Source organism: Zeus faber (genome assembly GCF_960531495.2).
Source record: "Zeus faber genome assembly, chromosome: 12".
In the NCBI taxonomy this organism is placed as follows: Eukaryota; Metazoa; Chordata; class Actinopteri; order Zeiformes; family Zeidae; genus Zeus; species Zeus faber.
In genome coordinates, this window is record NC_137196.1 from 11,155,778 (window position 1) to 11,173,986 (window position 18,209).

The following is an 18,209-nucleotide window of genomic DNA, read 5'->3' on the forward strand; positions in this document are numbered from 1 at the left end:
CCCTATGTACAGCCTTCTTGCTCTTTTGTACCGAATGTTTTGAGGTGGGAGGAATAAAACCTCCATTATTTAGTGAAGGAATATTTGGTGACGCCTTTATTTTCAACCAACAAAAGAAAAACTGTCTCCAGATGAATTGTAAAAGACTTTTATTCCGTTAATGTACCCACAATTTACACTTCAATAAGCTAGAATTAACATAATTACGTATTGAAATGTAAAAACAAATGGGCAACTAATATAAAAAAAAACTAATATATTAGTTTACATAAAGACACATTGAAATAAATACATCTATGTATGTAGTTTGGCCGCTTAAGTTTAGAATACACTGTACATGAACATTAAAAATAAAAGCTTAGAACTTCTATAGGACTCTAGAAAGGTAAATTAGCATCCGAAATGTCAAAGTGCAAACAGGAAAAAAAAATGAGAAAAAATACTGGCTTCCAAATAAATCCCCAACGTTCTGGTAGACTGAAAACCCCCCAAAAAACAAAACGTATTGGTAATTCCCTTTGAAGCCGACGTGAAAAAAAACGAGCTGCAAGCCATTGCAAGACACTATCAGCTGAAGAGCCAAACACCGAGTTTTAAACACTTTTAAATCATAGTCAAGCAAATTTATACAACGTCATTCCATTATGTGCAATGCAACGGGTAGAGAAACACCAGACGTCGGTACATCCCACCTGGTTACTGGTTATACTGGGACCTACTGGGACGCCCCCCGCCCCGCCCCCATACGATGAAATTTACACACGCCCTGAAAGCGGACACCTCCGCATTTTTCTGCAAAAAAAAAAAAAAGATAGCAGCATAACACCGGCTGTAGAAAACACTGTGCAAAATGAAGAGGAATGCATCTTTGTTTTTGTTTAAATGTCAAATGAAGAAGGAAAATTTGATCTTTGATAACGTGGGAAGGGGAAAAGGCAGGCTCCGCCATCACCACGAACAGGAGCTTCGTTCGTACATCTGCCGGTCGCGAGCGATGGCCAGGAGAGGTCCGAAGCCGGGGATCTTAGATGGGTGTTTTTTCTTTTTCAGAGAAATGCAATAACATGAGAGAGAAATAAAGTCTAATAAAATAAATCAATACGGAAAGCCAACACACGCACGGAATAGAGACTGTTCAATGCGTTACAGATTTGTTCTGGTACTAGTTAGAATGTGTGTGTGAGGTGTGTAGCGGCGCTTTTGCTCGTTTAACTGCTCGTGTGTGTGTGTGTGTGTGTGTGTGTGTGTGTGTGTGTGTGTGTGCGTGTGCTTTGGTTAGGGGTTGTGCGTCCATAGCGTGACGGTGCGGTCAGCGGAGGACGACAGGAACGACAGGTCGTGTGTGTGCCACCGACACTGGATCACCTTGTCGCCGTGCTCGCCCACCACCGTCTGCGGCAGCGGCTTGGTCAGGTCGCCTAAAAGAGAGAACAAACATCGGGGGGAGAACGGAGGTTTAGTCCAGAACAACACACGCGATTGACAGCAACACCCTTTGGCCGATAAAAAGACATGCCATGTGGACGTTGGCTCCTGAGAATATGCAGCACGGCCATGGCTGCTCATTATACGTGTGACCAGCAGAGGAAGCTATTTATCACAGTTTCATCCAAAGATACTTTATTACGTTAAAAATATTTTGTCATCAGCCTGTCATTTTGACAGAGGTTCTAATGCGGGGAAGGAGGCTTCTGCTCATTCCACATGAAGATACCAAAGGAATCGCTGACGTCTTCTGTGAAACTTCTTTTTGGCTGGCTCCACGTCGGTCAAATACTGGATGAGTCGGTCCAAAATAATCTTTTGGATGTGTGCACGTGAGGTCAAATACGGACAATTACGTAAACCAACAAAGTCCTGGCGTGTTCTTGCAAAATGTTTTGTAGTCGTGGGGGCTTGATTAATATCCGCTCTGGGACTGATGTTTACTGACCCAGAAGGATATGCATGAATTTAACTGGGTACGGCGCCATGTGCTGCACCAGATGGTGGCTGGAGTCACTAATGTAAAGGAAAACTGTCGTGGCTTTAGTGTTTCCACATTAAAGGAAAATTCCACGTCGGAGCTCTCCTTTAAGATCAGAAAAGTTGCTTTGCCTTATTATAAGAGTTGGTTTGTCAACCAACTCTTGAGGGATATAACCTTAAAACACCGCGACGTTCTGGCTCCACCGTGGACCACAACTGAAGGACACCCACTATATCATCCCTTACGTTAGCTAGCTACCGAGCTAACCAGCACAAAAGTGTTACTTTCAACCCACAAAGGAAGAAAAGCATCCCTTGATCTGTTAAATGAGCTTCATACCCAGCGAATGATTAACTTTTGAGATGCTGGATGGATACAGGAGCTAGGCTAGTCGATCCCATCTGCAGCCATGCATTGTGCTAACCGAGTTAGCATGCAGCCCTATCTCTGCACTGGACACAGAGGAGAGATACTGGTATCGAGCTTCCCGTCTGAATCTGGGTAAGATGGACAATTGAGACATTTAGTTTTGGGTCCTTGTTTTTACCTTGAAGGTTGGTGACCATGACCTTGGTGTCGTAGGAGCCGGTGAGCAGGTAGTGCGCGCCAGGGGAAAACCTGACGGAGCGCACGTCGCTGGAGTGCGGGCGGTACGTCTGCACCATGCGTCCTCCCCGGATGTCGTACAGCATGCATGCGCTGTCCTCCTGGCCCGTTGCTAGGAGGCGGCCACTCGGGTCCACCGCTACCGAGGCGACGGGGCTGCCTGCCGGGGGACGGGAGACGAAGAGATAAATACGTGATGGGTGTGAGATAGGGATGAGATGCAGCGGTACAACTCCGGTGTCTGGGAATTAGCAGAGAATATGAATATTGGGATGTGATGTGGAAGAATTCATAAATATGACAGCTGTTCATCCACTCACAACTCCATTGTTCAGGTGATGATATCAAACAGATACAATTAAACAGATATTTCAGACTTCATATTGTGAAGAATTCTAGGTCAAACTTCTTCATGATCATTCATTTAGACGATAGTGTAGCATGGTACAGTCACAGATTTTAGAGGCAAAGAGTGGTCGCGATATTGATTTGTCACCCAGCACTATAAGAATGTATGCATTCAAAGCATCTACCAAATGTTATCTGCTACACAGTGAGCTAATAACATGATACACCAAAAAACAAAATGGTAACTGCCGAGCCCTACCTGATCCGTGGAAAGCCGTGCCCACCACTCGGACACAGCTGGGCACCCGGATGTCCCAAAAACGCACCGTCTTGTCCTGGGAGCCCGATGCGATCATCCAGCCGCCCCAGGTGTACAGAGACAGAATGTGACCTGCAGAGACACACGCACACACACACACACACACACACACGCACACACGCGCAACAAGTTAAAACTAGAGCTGTCATCACAATTATTTGATCTGATCGCGATCTTTTTGTAATACCGCGTAAAAAAAGCTTGTATGATCACAGCGGCCTAAGATGAAGGAAGTAGTGGACGGACCGGTGTGTCCGCTGAGCGCGTGCAGGCCCTGGCCGCGCTGGCAGTCGGTGGTGTAGATGTTACAGTCTCCGGCTCCGGCGCTGATCAGGATGGCTCCTCCGCTCTCCGGACCCTCCATGAAGGCCAGGTCCCTGATGGTGCCGTCGTGCATGCTGAACTCCAGGTCCGGACCTAAGGAGGGAGGGTCCAAGTATGTTTTAATTTCATCTTTTTATGGGCTTTTAGTTCACCTTTGAACAGAAATAAAGTCGGACTGAAATTGAGACACCAATATATTCCATTGAATATTCCATATATCTCATAACTTTACCCATCATGCATTTCTGTGTCTTCTCAGGAAAAGAAATTATGTCTGAAAGGTGGAAATTGGCATTTCTATTTTTGTCTTTAATAGTGTCCCCTAGTTCGTTCCTTCTCAGTCCATTTTTTTGGGGGATTCTGTGACGTCATCGGCTACACTCATTCACTCACTCGCTTTGCATATGACCATATGTTTGGACGATCTGGCAAAATTCCAACAACGATATACGATTTAATCGGGGATGCATGCGCACGTAGGGAACGGAACGGAACGGAACGGAACGGAACGTGGCAAATGTGGTCTCTCCGTTCCAGAAGTGCAAGATTTATTATTTACAAGTAAAGTATTTACACAAAAACATCCAGTTCTTACTAAATTAAGTCCCATAGCAACGGAAAGTAATGGGGAGACCTGCGTCCCAACAGTGGGGAAGATATATTCTTGAGGAATTGAACTTGAACTCCTGCGATGTGCGCACAGTGGCTCTATTGTTCTGCTTTGTTTGCCCAGAGCAGCAAAATGCCTACAACCGGAGCTGGGGTTGTGCCTTCGTGTGTTTTTTTTTGAGCACCTGCCCCTAAAAGTCTCTGTGCCAGAGTTTCCGTTAGAAAAATTGCTGCCCGTCAATGTGTCCGCGAAGGTTTCAATTTCCCGGACAAATGGGAGAGATTCCGGTCAAATATTATCTGTGTTTATTGAGCTTAAAAACAATTGATAAGCAGTCTATATAGAAAATGACATCATCAAAGCATGTATATTGATGGAATATTCAAAATAAAACATATCCTGCCAGTTAACGCCATTTTAAAAAGAAATAAATAAAAATTATGAATATTACTACTTGAAATAAAATAATTTCTGTTCGTGAACAATAAGTAGCTGCTTTAATTTACATTTCTATAAAATAAACTTTTGATCAAATCAAAAACAACATCAAAATAAACATGTAGGTCTAAATAAATAATAGTTTGTGGTGTCGACATATTTTACACAATGAATATTTACCGTCTGCTTTGAGTCGGAACTTAAATATAAAAAAACCTGCCAAACTATTGATGTACAGTATGTGTCCCATTTGTTTTTTTTTGACGATAACATGTATCAGCAAAACAGAGTTAATCAGGTCCAGGAAAAATGGAACAGCATTTGGGCACGTGGCCTCTTCCTGTCATAGTTATGGCAATAAATGAGGGAGGAAAGGAGAGGAATGCAACCAGTAGGGTGCTGGGTTGTGTTCAAAGCAGGTGCTGGTGGTGTGTGTGTGTGTGTGCCTGTGATGAGACTGCCTGTATGTGTGTGTGTGTGTGTGTGTGTGTGTGTGTGTACGTGTGAAGTGTCCACCGGTGAGTGTACAGGACTTATCCCAATTGGTTTTGGTGTATAAGGTTGGCACTATGTCGTGGTGCCTCCAAGCAGCGGAAAAGGCGGCAGGAAAGCCCCAAGCACCCCGCCCTGCAGCCACAGAAGACCCCCCCCCGGCCCCCAGAGAAGCCGAAAACCCATGGCACAACCCCCACGCCCCGGCCCGAGGAGCATAACCCAGTCCCAGGGAGCACGAGGAGACCCCACAGCCCTCAGGTGCACACACATACAACCCACCCCCATGAACAGGCACAAGACGCAGCTGCAGGCGCAGAACCCGGGCCGCAGGCGCCAGGCACGGGCGGCAGGGCCGGAGTCATGTCCCGTGCCGACAGACCGCCCCTGCCGACGCCAACAGGCCACCGGATACATGGGCCCTCCACCACCCGGGGCACCCGCCGCAGAGAAGCCGCGCAGCGGGAGCAGAGGCCGGCATCCCTTCACTTCATCTTTCTGGAGAGGGGGAGACCCTCCGCCCCCGCCCTCATCCCTCTCCCTCTTCCCCCCCTCTCCTCCTCTTCGCTCCAGTTTCAGAACACAGTTAACTGCACTTACACCGTTTCAATTCTCAGATTTTTCCTGTTGGATAAAAAAAAAGAGAAAAAAAAGAAACGTCTATCATGTCAATCGGCATTGATGGAGTCGAACCCTGATGACGGAGTCGATCGGCAATCGATGATTTAAATTGTAAATTGGCCCAAGCCTTTTTGGCCAATCAGATCAAAGCATCACATGAGGAAGCGACGCCCTTATATGGAACTCACACCCACCGCACCCACCAAATTTGCACTCAAAGTGCAACTCGTTAATATCAATTTGTATGACACTGCGCCCCTTCAGTTCTGGATGTGATTAAGAGCAACTACAGATTAAACTAGAGAAAACATAATATTAGTCATTTAAAAATAATGTTGCTGGATGTTTTATAAAGCGGTGTTCAAGGATTATAGACATAAAAGTTCAGACTGATTTGAACAAAATAACCCAAATGACACCAGTCCTTCCCATCCCTATGTCCTTAGAACACTCACCTTAATGAGTTACTATCATCCTGGATGATATGAGAGCATGGGACTGCCTACAAATTTACTAAGAGTTACCCCATCGACACAACACTGTAACCTCTGACCTGCTCATGCAGAAACCTTACAACTGCAAACTTAGAACGTGAACTACAGAGTGAAGTTAGAAAGTTTACCGGTGGCATTGCAGGTCTCGGCGCTGAAAGGCAGGACTTTGACATATTTGTCGTTGGAGCCGGTGGCTAGCAGCTTCCCACAGTGGCTCCAGGCCACGCAGTAGATGGAGCCCTTGTGGTGCTTGTTCCTCTTGAAACGCACCGCCGGCTGCTTCGTCAGACCCAACCCGCTGAGATGGGTGGAAACAAAGGAGGAATGGAATAGAGGTAAAAAATAAATTCAGAGCAATAATTTGGTTGCTCCTTAAATGACAATATTGTCAATATCAAATTCAGCAATTCAATATCTAACGCTAACCCTTTCCCTATACTAACATTTCCCTTCCCCCTCTATCAACAGTGGTCTCCCATATTTGAAACGGAAAATTAATTGGAAAAGAGAAAAAAAAGAAAGAAAAAAAAGAGAATAAACAGTGTGCCGGTCACACCAAGAGTCATGTTTTGACTGTCAATAACCGCAAACAAACCAAAAAACCTAAACTAAACTAACCAATATTTTATATTGTCTATTCTTCAGATAGCGCTATTTTAATGTTCTAATTTCATACTATCAATCTCTATTTGTCCATCTATATATGACCAACTTTTGACCATCATTATCACCTGGTCTCCAGTGTTTCTGGGTAAGCACAGACCCGCAGCGTCTTGGAGTTGGAGCCCACAGCGTACAGCGCCCCCGAGGGGTGGAATGCCACCGCGCGGATGGCCTGGGTGTCCTCCAGCGTGTTCACCGGCACAAAAAGATCCTTGGGTTTGTCACCCTTAGGACACACAGACAGACACACACACACACACACACACACACACACACACACACACACACACACACACACACACACACACACACACACACACACACACACACACACACACACACACACACACACACACACACACACACACACACACAGAGTTTTAATGTTATTAGCCGTATAATCTGCTCTGATCTTCTCTGCCCTGTGACATCAATATCGCCCATCAATAACCTCCTCCCGGCACGACAACCAATGTTCAATCTGGATCTTAATCTGCTTTAATCAACTCTCAAATCAGGATTATGCTCTGAGGTCATGCTCTGCGTTATGCGCAAGGAGAAGGTCCTAAGTCTGTTCTCCAAAATGTATGAAGACTGGAAATGTCACTGAGAAGGAGAGTATCCTCCCCAGGTTCATGGTTAAATGTTGATAAGAGGTTGAATCCTGGGGTCCTGTTTGGGGATCATCAGCGTCGAAGGACGTTTCAGTGTTGCTAGGTGTGTGTTGTTCCTACCTCTCTGCTTCGGACTAAGGAGCCGGGGGAGTCGCTCTGGCTGCCTCCTTTGTGTTTCTGCCCACTGTGGACCAACAAACCAACACACACGCACACACAAGCACACGCACGCACGCACGCACACACGCACGCACGCACGCACGCACGCACGCACGCACGCACGCACACACACACACAAAAGATGTTAACAAGTTTCTACTGTCGGAAAACAAACATACAGTATACACATATACACAGACAAATCCTGCCCACCTCTGGGAGAGGACCGGGGACTCATTAGGGGGTGAGACTGCTCGGCCTCCTGGGGTGCGCTGGGGGGTGCTGCTGAGGACTTCCCCTCCTCCCCCTCCCCCTCCCCCTCCACCTCCTCCCACCTGGAGCTGCTGCTCCGGGACCAGAGCGTCCACGCTGTCCTCCATGGCCGGAGCGCCGTTGACCTGCTGTGCCAGGGACTGCACCTCCTCCCCCAAGTTCTCCATCCCCACGTTGAGCTCCTCCAGCTTCTGGATGGACCTGAGGAGCACACATGGACTTGACACCTCACCTCCAAGTACCTCCTCCTCTCTGCTTTTGGAGATTTCTGGTTGTCACATTTTTCCTAGTGTGGTTTTCTGTATTATATTTGATCAAAACACTTTTTAAGACTTTTTTATATACTGTGCATAAATAAAATTGATCATTGGTTTTGGAGATCTCTCCCTAATTCAATAAAGTATTGCAGGTAAGGCCTATATACCGATCAGCCACAACATTAAAATAACTGACATGTGAAGTGAACATTGATCATCATCTCGTTAAAATGGCACCTGTCAAGGGGTGGGATATATAAGGCAGCAAGTGAACAGTCAGTTTTTGAAGTTGATGTGTTGGAAGCAGAAAAAAATGGGCAAGCGTAAGGATCTGAGTGACTTTGACAAGGGCCAAATTGTGATGACTAGACGGCTGGGTCAGAGCATCTCCAAAACGGCAGGTCTTGTGGGGTGTTCCAGGTATGCAGTGGTTAGTACCTACCAAAAGTGGTCCAAGGAAGGGCAACCGGTGATCCGGCAATGGGGTCATAGTCGCCCAAGGCTCATTGATGCAGAGCGAAGTCTAGCCCGTCTGGTCCGATCCCACAGGAGAGCTACTGTAGCACAAATTGCTGAAAAAGTGAATTCTGGCTAAGATAGAAAGATGTCAGAACACACAGTGCATCACAGCTTGCTGCATCCGAAAGCGCCTACAATGTGCATGTGAGCGTCAGAACTGGACCATGGAGCAATGGAAGAAGGTGGCCTGGTCTGATGTGTCACATTTTCTTCTACATCATGTGGATGGCCAGGGTTGGATCCGATCCAATCGAGCATCTGTGGGATGTGCTGGAACAACAAGCCCGATCCATGGGGCCCCGTCTCACAACGTACAGGACTCAAAGGATCTGCTCCTAATGTCTTGGTGCCAGATACCACAGGACACCTTCAGAGGTCTTGTGGAGTCCATGCCTCCACGGGTCAGAGCTGTTTTGGTGGCATGAGGGGGAGCTACAAAATATTAGGCAGGTGGTTTTAATGTTGTGGGTGATTGGTGTATATTTGGTGCAGTGAAGAGGTAAAAACAGGGAATGTTATGAACTACATGATTCTATGAACTGTTATGAGAATAGTTTTGTTTAGGTCTGATAACAAGTGATTAGGCCAGGACCGGAATAAATCTAATCTCATCTCAAAATTAACATTTTCCCACAGAACTTCCGAGAGATAAAGAGATTTTCTTGCATTTCTCTTTACAGATAAGAATAATGTGAGTTGTTTTTTTCTAGAACTGGAAGTGTAGCAAGAAAGTATAGAGGCAAGTACTAGATTAAGTGGTAGTCTTTAACTTCAAGGGTTTTATAACATCAGAAATGCTCTGATGCAGAAGGTCTTGACGAATTTGGACAAAAAAAAAGGATAAATCAGACAAAATGCTCGCTTGCTGTAATTCAGACTTTTTTTCTTTAAATTGAGGTAAAATGTGAAGAAAAAGTTACTTATTCCCACTTCTGAGACGTTCCCCCGTTCCCCTGTGGACATAATTGTCTGAATCTAGTTAAAATTGCAAGGAACACTGCACAAAAGAAGAATTGAGAGTAATGATGTCATTATGTGCTGACCTATTAATAATGCAGTGGGTACAGAGAATGGGGAGGAACGGGGGGTGAGGGGGTGGAGGGGTGCAGGGGTAAATCAAAAGGCCTTTGTCCTGCTGACAGGGCAAAAACAGAGAACCAAAAGTACTATTTCTGTCATGAAGACAAAACCTCCCGTGCAGCTTGGCGCCGGCGCAGCATCTGTGTTATAACATCGTGTTCAAGTTTTCTTGTTCGTTGAGGGGAGCGAGTCCTGAATGCCGGTAAGGGATTGAGGGATTAAAGGGTGTGTCTGTGAATGCTCGGTGCAGGAGGTGGGGACGCCTCGCGCGGTGTTGTGATCGGCTAATGAGACAGATGGTGCACGGCGCGTCTGGGGGCAGGTGGTGGGGGAGGTGTGTGCGCTTTCGCTGGGGAGGGCCACATGGCGCCCATCATTGTCGGCTCTTCAACACTTTTACTTCTCCGAGTCTGACAGCTGCTGCGTTGGATTTAAGAAATTGTAGGGTAGTGTACGTACGACGCTGTATTTGGAGGATTTGAAGCCTCCCTGGATTTAACAAGCTGTTCCGTTCTGTCGAAATGACCTCTCAAGCCTCCCTTTTATTGTGTATCACAGACGAGTTAGGATTGTGCTGTGCATGCTGGGAGTCCTTGACAAAGACGCGATTCAGTGTTGAGCCAGAGTCAACTTTGCACCGAGCAGCAGCCATTATGGCCGGGTGTGTTGAAGCCAATGTGGAAGTGTTTCAAACTGCAGTTCAGCTGATGGCCACTAGATGCTGCTTTACAATACCTCCGACTCAATCAACTTCTCACAAGAAATAAAGACTTAATCTAAGACTAAGACTCAGACTTTAGAGTGTCAATGTGTTATTATAATGCCGTGTCTTGGCTGTGATTTTGAGAATGATTCTTCCATAAAGAGGATATTAAGGCTTCAAATTCGAGGCTTCAAATCCTCTTTTCATAAATCAAAGGGTGACATCCATTTTTTATAGTGCTTTACGTAAACAAATGCAAATAAACGCAAATAAAACATTAAGTAAATGTCTTAAGATATGTGAACGATTTGACAAAATGAGTGTCTCCAGTTACTCTATCAAGATAATCAATTATGTGTGTAATTGTATTGTATATACATTGTCCTCTACTGAGAGAAAACAGTAGACCGAGTTACATGTACTAGGTATCTGACAAGGTGCTGGTACCTGTTGAGGAACTTCTCTGTGAGACTGTTCTCCATGTCGCTCTGCGGCTCCCCCTGCTGGACTCCGCCCTCCAGCAGCATCTGCTGGTAGAGCTGCCGCTGCTGCTGCTTCTGCTCCAAGTGCTGCTGCACCCGCAGCCGCTGCCGGTAGAACTCCTCAAACTTCTCCGTGGAGTCACGCAGCTGGGGAGCAGGAGTGTTGGTGTTCATACACACGTCGAGGAGCGTGACTGACTTCAGCGCGGAGCCTTTACGACGCAGACAAATCCTTACTGTGCTTACAAAAACCCCGCCTTACAAAACATTGTGATCAGGTGAACCATTGACTGTCCCTGTCAGTACAGGTATTGGAAGGCGGGGGAGGTGAGGCGAACCAAAGACGCTTCCGATCTCAGGTTTTGGTTTCCTTGGCAGTTTCAGTTCCGGCTGCCATGGCCCTTCATTACAGTTGGCGGGTGGGTGGCAGCACACTGGGGCTGTGCCAGATTTGAAATGAAAGGAAGAATCAAATGGGGGGGAGGGTGTCAATCATCACATCTGCTTCCCGCTTCATCATGTATCCCCATGCTGATGGATGGCACAGTGTGTGAACACACCAACAGGGAAACCAAAGCTACAGAGACTAAAGCCCGGGTTATAGCCTTGTGGGGCACGGCGCCGCACCACGGCGCCGCTGTCTGTAGCTGCCACATTCTCCGTTGCAGTATTCTCAGAAACCATGTGTGGCAGTAGAGAGAAAGTACCGTCGGAAGCAGGAAGAAGTAAATGAAGAGCACAAACAGCAAACATGGCTGCACGCACAGCATCCAAGCTTGTTTATGCCGAGGAGGAAACTGCTGTTTACGGTGGTTAAACCGACAAAAGCGGCTTAAGGAGCTGGTCTGTATGCCGGTTCCATGCAGAGACGGGGGGGGGTTGAAGTTACTGTATGTCCTGTTCAGCATGTTATCACAGAGGAACTGACTGAACTATGGAACGGAGTCACAATGTGTAATTACTCTCATTGCAAGATTCTATAAAAAGAAACTGCACATAAATACTAATAAAAATGTTAACTTTTCCAGGTAAACATAACTAAACAACGACTCTGTTCCACCCACCAAACCTGAGTGAGCTGTTTGCGTAAACTACTTTGTCTCTGCGTCAAAAAGTAATTGGCAGACTTTGAATTTCATATCTGACGTGCTGCAGATCAATTTTGGCCGTCGTGCCAAAATGGGTGCCCATGCTCCATGGCACCACACCCTGGTCATTTGCGTTACGCGCTGCCTCGCACCGCCTCGCGCCCTTGCACTTGGGGAAGGTGTAAACCAGGCTTTAGGCCCCTTTCATACCAGCGTTTGTGATATTTTGTACTTTTTCGGAGTTTCCAGTCATCCTCAACAGTTAGGATTCTAGCTGAGACAGGCAGGGCCATGGGGGACAGTAGGTCAGTCGCAGAGCAAGAAACCTACTCAGTGAGTAAACCAAGCAGCTCAGTTTTGAAATGACTGTGAGATTATTCAGAATGTAATGGGAGACGCACTGGAGGGGTATGAGGCAGTGACTCAGAGCCAGCAATCAACAGAATGAGAGAGATTCATCTCTGAGGGAAAGTCTATATTTAGACTGCTGGGAGAGGAAACAAAACTTTTCCTCGTGGTTGACAACAAGGAGAGGAAACATCCATGCAGAGGGTTTAAGCAACAAAGTATTTATTGAATGACTGGCAGAGTTACTGCTGGGTAATTATTGAGACTTTACCTCGTTCCTGTCTCCAAGGCCGTCGGAGGGAGCCTCTTCCCCGGGGGCGGAGTCCGGCCGCTGGTTCTGGACTCCACCTGAACTCAACATCTTGTCCACGGGCGTGTCCGTCCTCGAGCTAGCCCGGAACGGCAAAGCAACCGCCACTGATTAACGAAGCACTGTGATCGCTATCGTAGGATAAAAAGAAAAAATCGCCCCGAAAGCCTCGCTTACGTCTCGGGAGATTCCTCAAAGATGCTGTGGCAGTCGGAGCTCTCCATCATGAGGCTCCTGGTCAGGCTCTGGCCTCCTGTGCCGGGGTAGTGGAAGTTGGCGAAGGAGTGGGACATGGGGGAGACCCCTTTGCCCCCCGCCGGCTCCGCGCCAGACCCCCTCTTCTCCTGGCCCGAGAGCCCGTGAGACAGGCCGTCCAGCGCCGGGTTGAGCGAGCGCGACATGTAGGTGTCGGCAGACTGTGGCCGGCGCAGCGGCGAGGACGGGTAGGGTGACAGCTTGCTGATGAGCGGCGTGAGCAGGTCGGCGTAGCCCGTCTTGGTGGGCTTGACCAGCCGGTCCACGTGGATGTTGAGCTGCTTCTGCTCAAAGGCGCAGGAGAAGACGCTGTGCGAGAGGTTCTGCATCCAGGAGAGCAGCGACAGGTCCAGGTCGTCGCAGCCGTTGCCGCACAGCATGTCCACGCCCATCAGCACCTCGCTCTCCGTGATCTCCTCGCCCGTGGCCTTGCTCTAAATCGCACGCGTCCGGGAAAATGAAAATCAAAGAACTCCCCTTCCCGTTAAAGAGGTGGTGATTTCACTCAATCGGGCTGAGAAAAATCGGTTTAGGCTAAATCAATCAAATTCCATTGTTTCGGCTTCTGAATGGATTTGAAAATTGTAATATCAGTACTTTCATTGAAAGTTATTTTCCACTTAAATGAAATCCCACCATAGTCACAAATGAAATTAAATATTAGATTTCTGTATTCGATTGAATTTGTTCTGTGAAATATTTTTTTAATGCACGTCAGATGGTACACTGAAAGTTGGTAGCAATTCTCAGTCTGTATTAAAACCTATATACATAGAATCGTATCGGATTGAACTGATATTGAATCCAATCGTGAGATCCTGCCCAAAACCAAGCCCAACAAAAGCATGAAAAGCATATACTGCAGAATAAAACTAGTGCTAATTTTACTTAAAATTGTCAAACTTATTTACATTTTGTAACCCATAGTTTCATTTTTTTCCCACCTGGCAGAACTCCACGCAGCACTCATACAGCACCCCCTTGAGGAGCAGCTGGAAGAGGCGGTTCCCGCTGGCCTTGAACCCGGCCTCGCTCAGCTTCCTGTCTGCCGGGATGAACTCGGCCACCATGGAGCAGGCCTCCTCGAAGCACTGCACCCTGGCCGTGCTGGGGTTCCAGTCCTGAGAGGAAGAAAAACAAGAGAGGGAGATTTTCACAACTTAATATTCCACACACACACACACACACACACACGTTCCTCAGGCCTGAGCTTCTTGCCTTGAACTCGGCGTGGTTGGTGAGGCGAGGCAGCGTGAGCAGCAGACATAGTTTGCTGTAGTCGTCTTTGGAGGAGCAGAACTCCTCCAGGGCGTGGAGACACTTCACCGCCTCCTGCATCGTGAACTCCAGCTGAAATACACACATGCTTTGTTGTTGAATGGGTTGGGATCGCCGCAAACGATCAATCTCATTTGTAATCTACTATTGTAAGTGTCTATTTTCAACCATGCCGTATTCATTTTATATTTCCCTGGCATAATCTATGTTGTAAAAGCGATTCTGGATTTTCTTTTTATGACGTTACGATTTGAGTAACAAAAACCAAGGGGAATGTCCCAGATTTTCAATGATATAGGGTTTTTTTTCAAGGACCTTTCAAGCACTTCAGCAAAATGGCCTATTTTCAAGGTATTCTAGCACTTACATTTCTAAGGATGGTATTCAAGCACTTCAAGCACCTAAAGTGACTGGTAAGAGCCCTCTTTAGACCAGAGTTAAGGCAATTACAGCTTTGCCATGTGACGGGATTTACGGAACGGACTTGGCAGAAAGGGTATTCAGTCAGTTGGGATCTGCCACCTCACCGCTAGATGACACTTAATTCTACACACTGGTACTTCAAGGCCCACAGCCGCCCTGAATTAAGATATTAAGAAGAAGGATCACATTGAATCAAACTGCCGATACAGATGGTGAACTCATCACCTTGTATTCGAAGAAGTTATTTTGATCTCTTCTGTTTTTGGAGGATCGTGCCTTACACCAAACGAGCAGTGGTGTTTATTGTGAAGGATTAACAAAGTGAAAAACATGAGCGATTTTCTTCGACATTCTCTTTTATTATGTTTTTATACAATATTTGTTATTTATAAATAATTTTTTCTTATTAAAACAAAAGTTTTTTGGGGGCTGGAACAGATTAATGGCATTTTAATTAATTTCAATGGGGAAAATTGATTTGCTATACGAGCAGACTGAATTACGAGCTCTGTCATGGAACTAATTAAACTTGTAAGTCAAAGTACCACTGTATTTTTATATATCTTAATCTGGTTGTTAAAATATTTTCTTTCCAAACGAAAAGAAAGGTATTGAAAAGTAACTCATAGTGAGCGCCACAGCTTGTCCCCCAAAAACCTTTTATTAGATAAAGAATCTTTTTATAAAATGTCATGTTTACATGTTAATTTTCCCCGTTTTAGCGCGTCCTGACTCACATGCTGCGGTTCGTCCTCTGCGGACATGGCGTTGTTAACACACAGCGCTTCCAGAAATTTCTGCTTCAGGACGATGTAACGAAATCTGAAGAAAAGCAAACATCGACATGAGAAATGCTGACGCAACGTCACATGCTAGACAACACTGTGGAATAAAACATTTTAGTATTTATATAGGTGTTATAGGAGCAGCAGTATGAGCAGAATTAGTTTGCTCTACTTTATCAGGTACTTTTACCTGGTTATTATAGGAAAAGCAATGAGAAAGGGATGAGATGAAAAAGAGATGAAAATCTGAATCCAATGAGAAATGATTCACCTTTTTCGGTCAAACTTGTCCATGCATTCCAGAGGTTGAATGAACTGCAGGACCTCGTCCCACTGGCCGTCCAGCACCAGTTGCCTGAAACAAAGTGTGCGTTATTAACAAATGGAAAAACAAAAGTTATGAAGTCCATAACTTACAGAAAAACAATAACAATCTGTACATTCTTTTTTTGTGGAGAGAGCCGCAGCGAACGACTGCAGGCTGGATTTGAATGCGGGTCACTGCAGGTGCTTTGCCTATATGGTGCATGTGCTTATCCAGTTAAGCCACCAGGGCGCCCCAGTCTTTGTACATGCTCTCACAGAACAATAAATGGCCAGAATCAAAAGCAGCCATTTACGGAAGCCAGATTGGAACACAGGGCGCGATCCCATCATGCATTTCAGGCTCAACCTAAGAGGAATTGGACAAAAAAATGTGTCGAGTGGTATCCCCCCGTCAGCAAAGAAACGCTGAAAACAGAAAACATGAAATCTACTCTAGGGCAGTGTTTCCCAACATGGAGTCCGTTGACCCCCAAGGGGTCCTTCAAGAGATTCCAGGGGGTCCCCAGCAAAACGATTAACAGTCACTATTGTCAATAGTGTATAGTCAATATTGTACATTCACCATTAGAGAATGTACAATATTGACTGTTTTGATCATAGTTTCACTGTTATCTCCCTAAATATAAGATAGGCATGGAGGTTTGGACTAAATTATTTCTAACAATAATAATCTCAGATTGGGGTCCCAGAGGCAAAATTCTTATGAAATGGGGTCCGTGGGCCGAATGCCTATCAAATAGAGGGTCCTCGATATAAAAAACTGTTCTAGAAGCTCTGGAGTTCTGCCTTTTGCTTAATCATCCTTCCTTTCATTTCCTTCACCTGAGGAACAGCATGTCGTCGGAGTAGAGCCCGTTGATCACGCCGCTTTCTTTCTCCAGGGCCAGCATGCTGATGTGCAACTTCCTGGAGTTCAGGAAGTCCAGGATCACCTTGATGATCTCCACCTCCTTCACGTTTATGGTCTCTTCCGCTGTCATGGCGACGACGGGCTGACAGAAGGACACCAGGACAGACAAAACAAAAGAAAACGGAACCAATCACTCCAAACAGCTCGTAAATTATTTAAGGTTGACTTTGGTTGAGGGAGGTCCGGCCAATTACTGCCACTATACGTCACACCATGTACATTTACATTTCTTCAAATAGAGTTTAAAGCTGACATGCCCTGTGTTGTCATGGTTTAAAACACATTATTGGTGATGTTTGAACCAGAATATGCATCAAGTTTATAACAATTAATACCCATGGATAATAATTATTGGTAAATGTAAGTGGGGAGGGGGGTTCGACTGGAAACACGGAGTGCATCCTGATTTGGGGCGGAATCTCACTGTGGCAGATCTTGGCACGTACCACAAATATTATGTTAACTTTTGCCTGATGCCAGCACGTTTCCTCACCTTACTGGTAGTCGTTTCGTTTAGAACTTTGTCCACCACAGTGAAAGTCCCCTCCACTCCGTTATCCGTTCCGTGCATTCACTCCAACCCCCAACTGACATGACATGTGTGTGTCACAAACCATAAATATAAAAATAGGAACGGCTCAAACATTTGAATCAAACATTTCAAATGCCTGTTGGAGCGTTTGAAAGTTGTGCGAAATTAAAAAAAAACATATGAAAATATGTTTCATCACATATAAACAATGCTACACTCCTTTGAGAACAACACAAGTAAATGTTTAAAAGGAGTGTTTTCCTGTTCTTTTTTTTAGGTTATATTTTGTTGTTTTTCATTAGTTTTAGTGTATACTGTCATACTTTATTGCGCACAAGTCAACCGTTAGGTTTTATTGTATGTTTCTGCGTTTTTCCATGTATTGCCATTTTATTTTTCATATTTTCTATTCCATTCCTTTATTATTATCGGCTGCCTGGCTGCCTGCCTGCCTGCCTGTCTGTCTGTCTGTCTGTCTAATAAGTAATACGTAAGACATGTATTTGTGGATGGAGAAATATATTTGTTTCTGTATTTTTACAGAAATCCAATCTTTAAACAGATGTGTGAATTGTAGTATTTAATATAAATAAATAAATAAATAATTACGCGTGTGTGTGTGTGTATGTATATATATATATATATATATATATATATATATACATATATATATATATTGATATACACATCATTTTGATCACTTAAAAAACAATACGCACAACATGCCATGTGTTTTCATGGTTGTAAACACATTGTTGGTGATGATTAAAGCTGTCAGATTATGCATCAAGCGTCATATAATAACCACCTAGGGAAAGGAATAATCAGCGGGTACTTATTTCCCTTCTCCGGGGCAGTGCTGGAGGGTGATGTCTTCACATAACACCAAGAGCTGGAGCACTGCTCATTCCCTGCTGAACCGGGGAAGTTCTTCGTGCGGGGGAGCAACACTGCAAGGTAACTGGGAGGGGTGACCCTACTT

At 45.5% G+C, this 18,209-nt stretch overlaps 1 protein-coding gene across 1 annotated transcript; it reads right to left on the reverse strand.

Moving 5' to 3' along the window:
- Positions 1–134: 134 nt before the first annotated feature.
- Positions 135–16,771, reverse strand: wdr47a (WD repeat domain 47a). Its single transcript, XM_080010276.1, has 16 exons — positions 16,608–16,771; positions 15,730–15,813; positions 15,411–15,495; positions 14,191–14,322; positions 13,917–14,093; positions 12,895–13,406; positions 12,679–12,796; positions 10,937–11,118; positions 7,871–8,131; positions 7,619–7,682; positions 6,953–7,110; positions 6,350–6,519; positions 3,489–3,659; positions 3,183–3,314; positions 2,517–2,735; positions 135–1,418 (listed from the first exon to the last, which is right to left on the reverse strand). Exons 1-16 carry the CDS (start codon positions 16,763–16,765, stop codon positions 1,276–1,278), a joined length of 2,766 nt encoding a protein of 921 aa, XP_079866402.1. The 5' UTR covers positions 16,766–16,771; the 3' UTR covers positions 135–1,275.
- Positions 16,772–18,209: the final 1,438 nt, after the last annotated feature.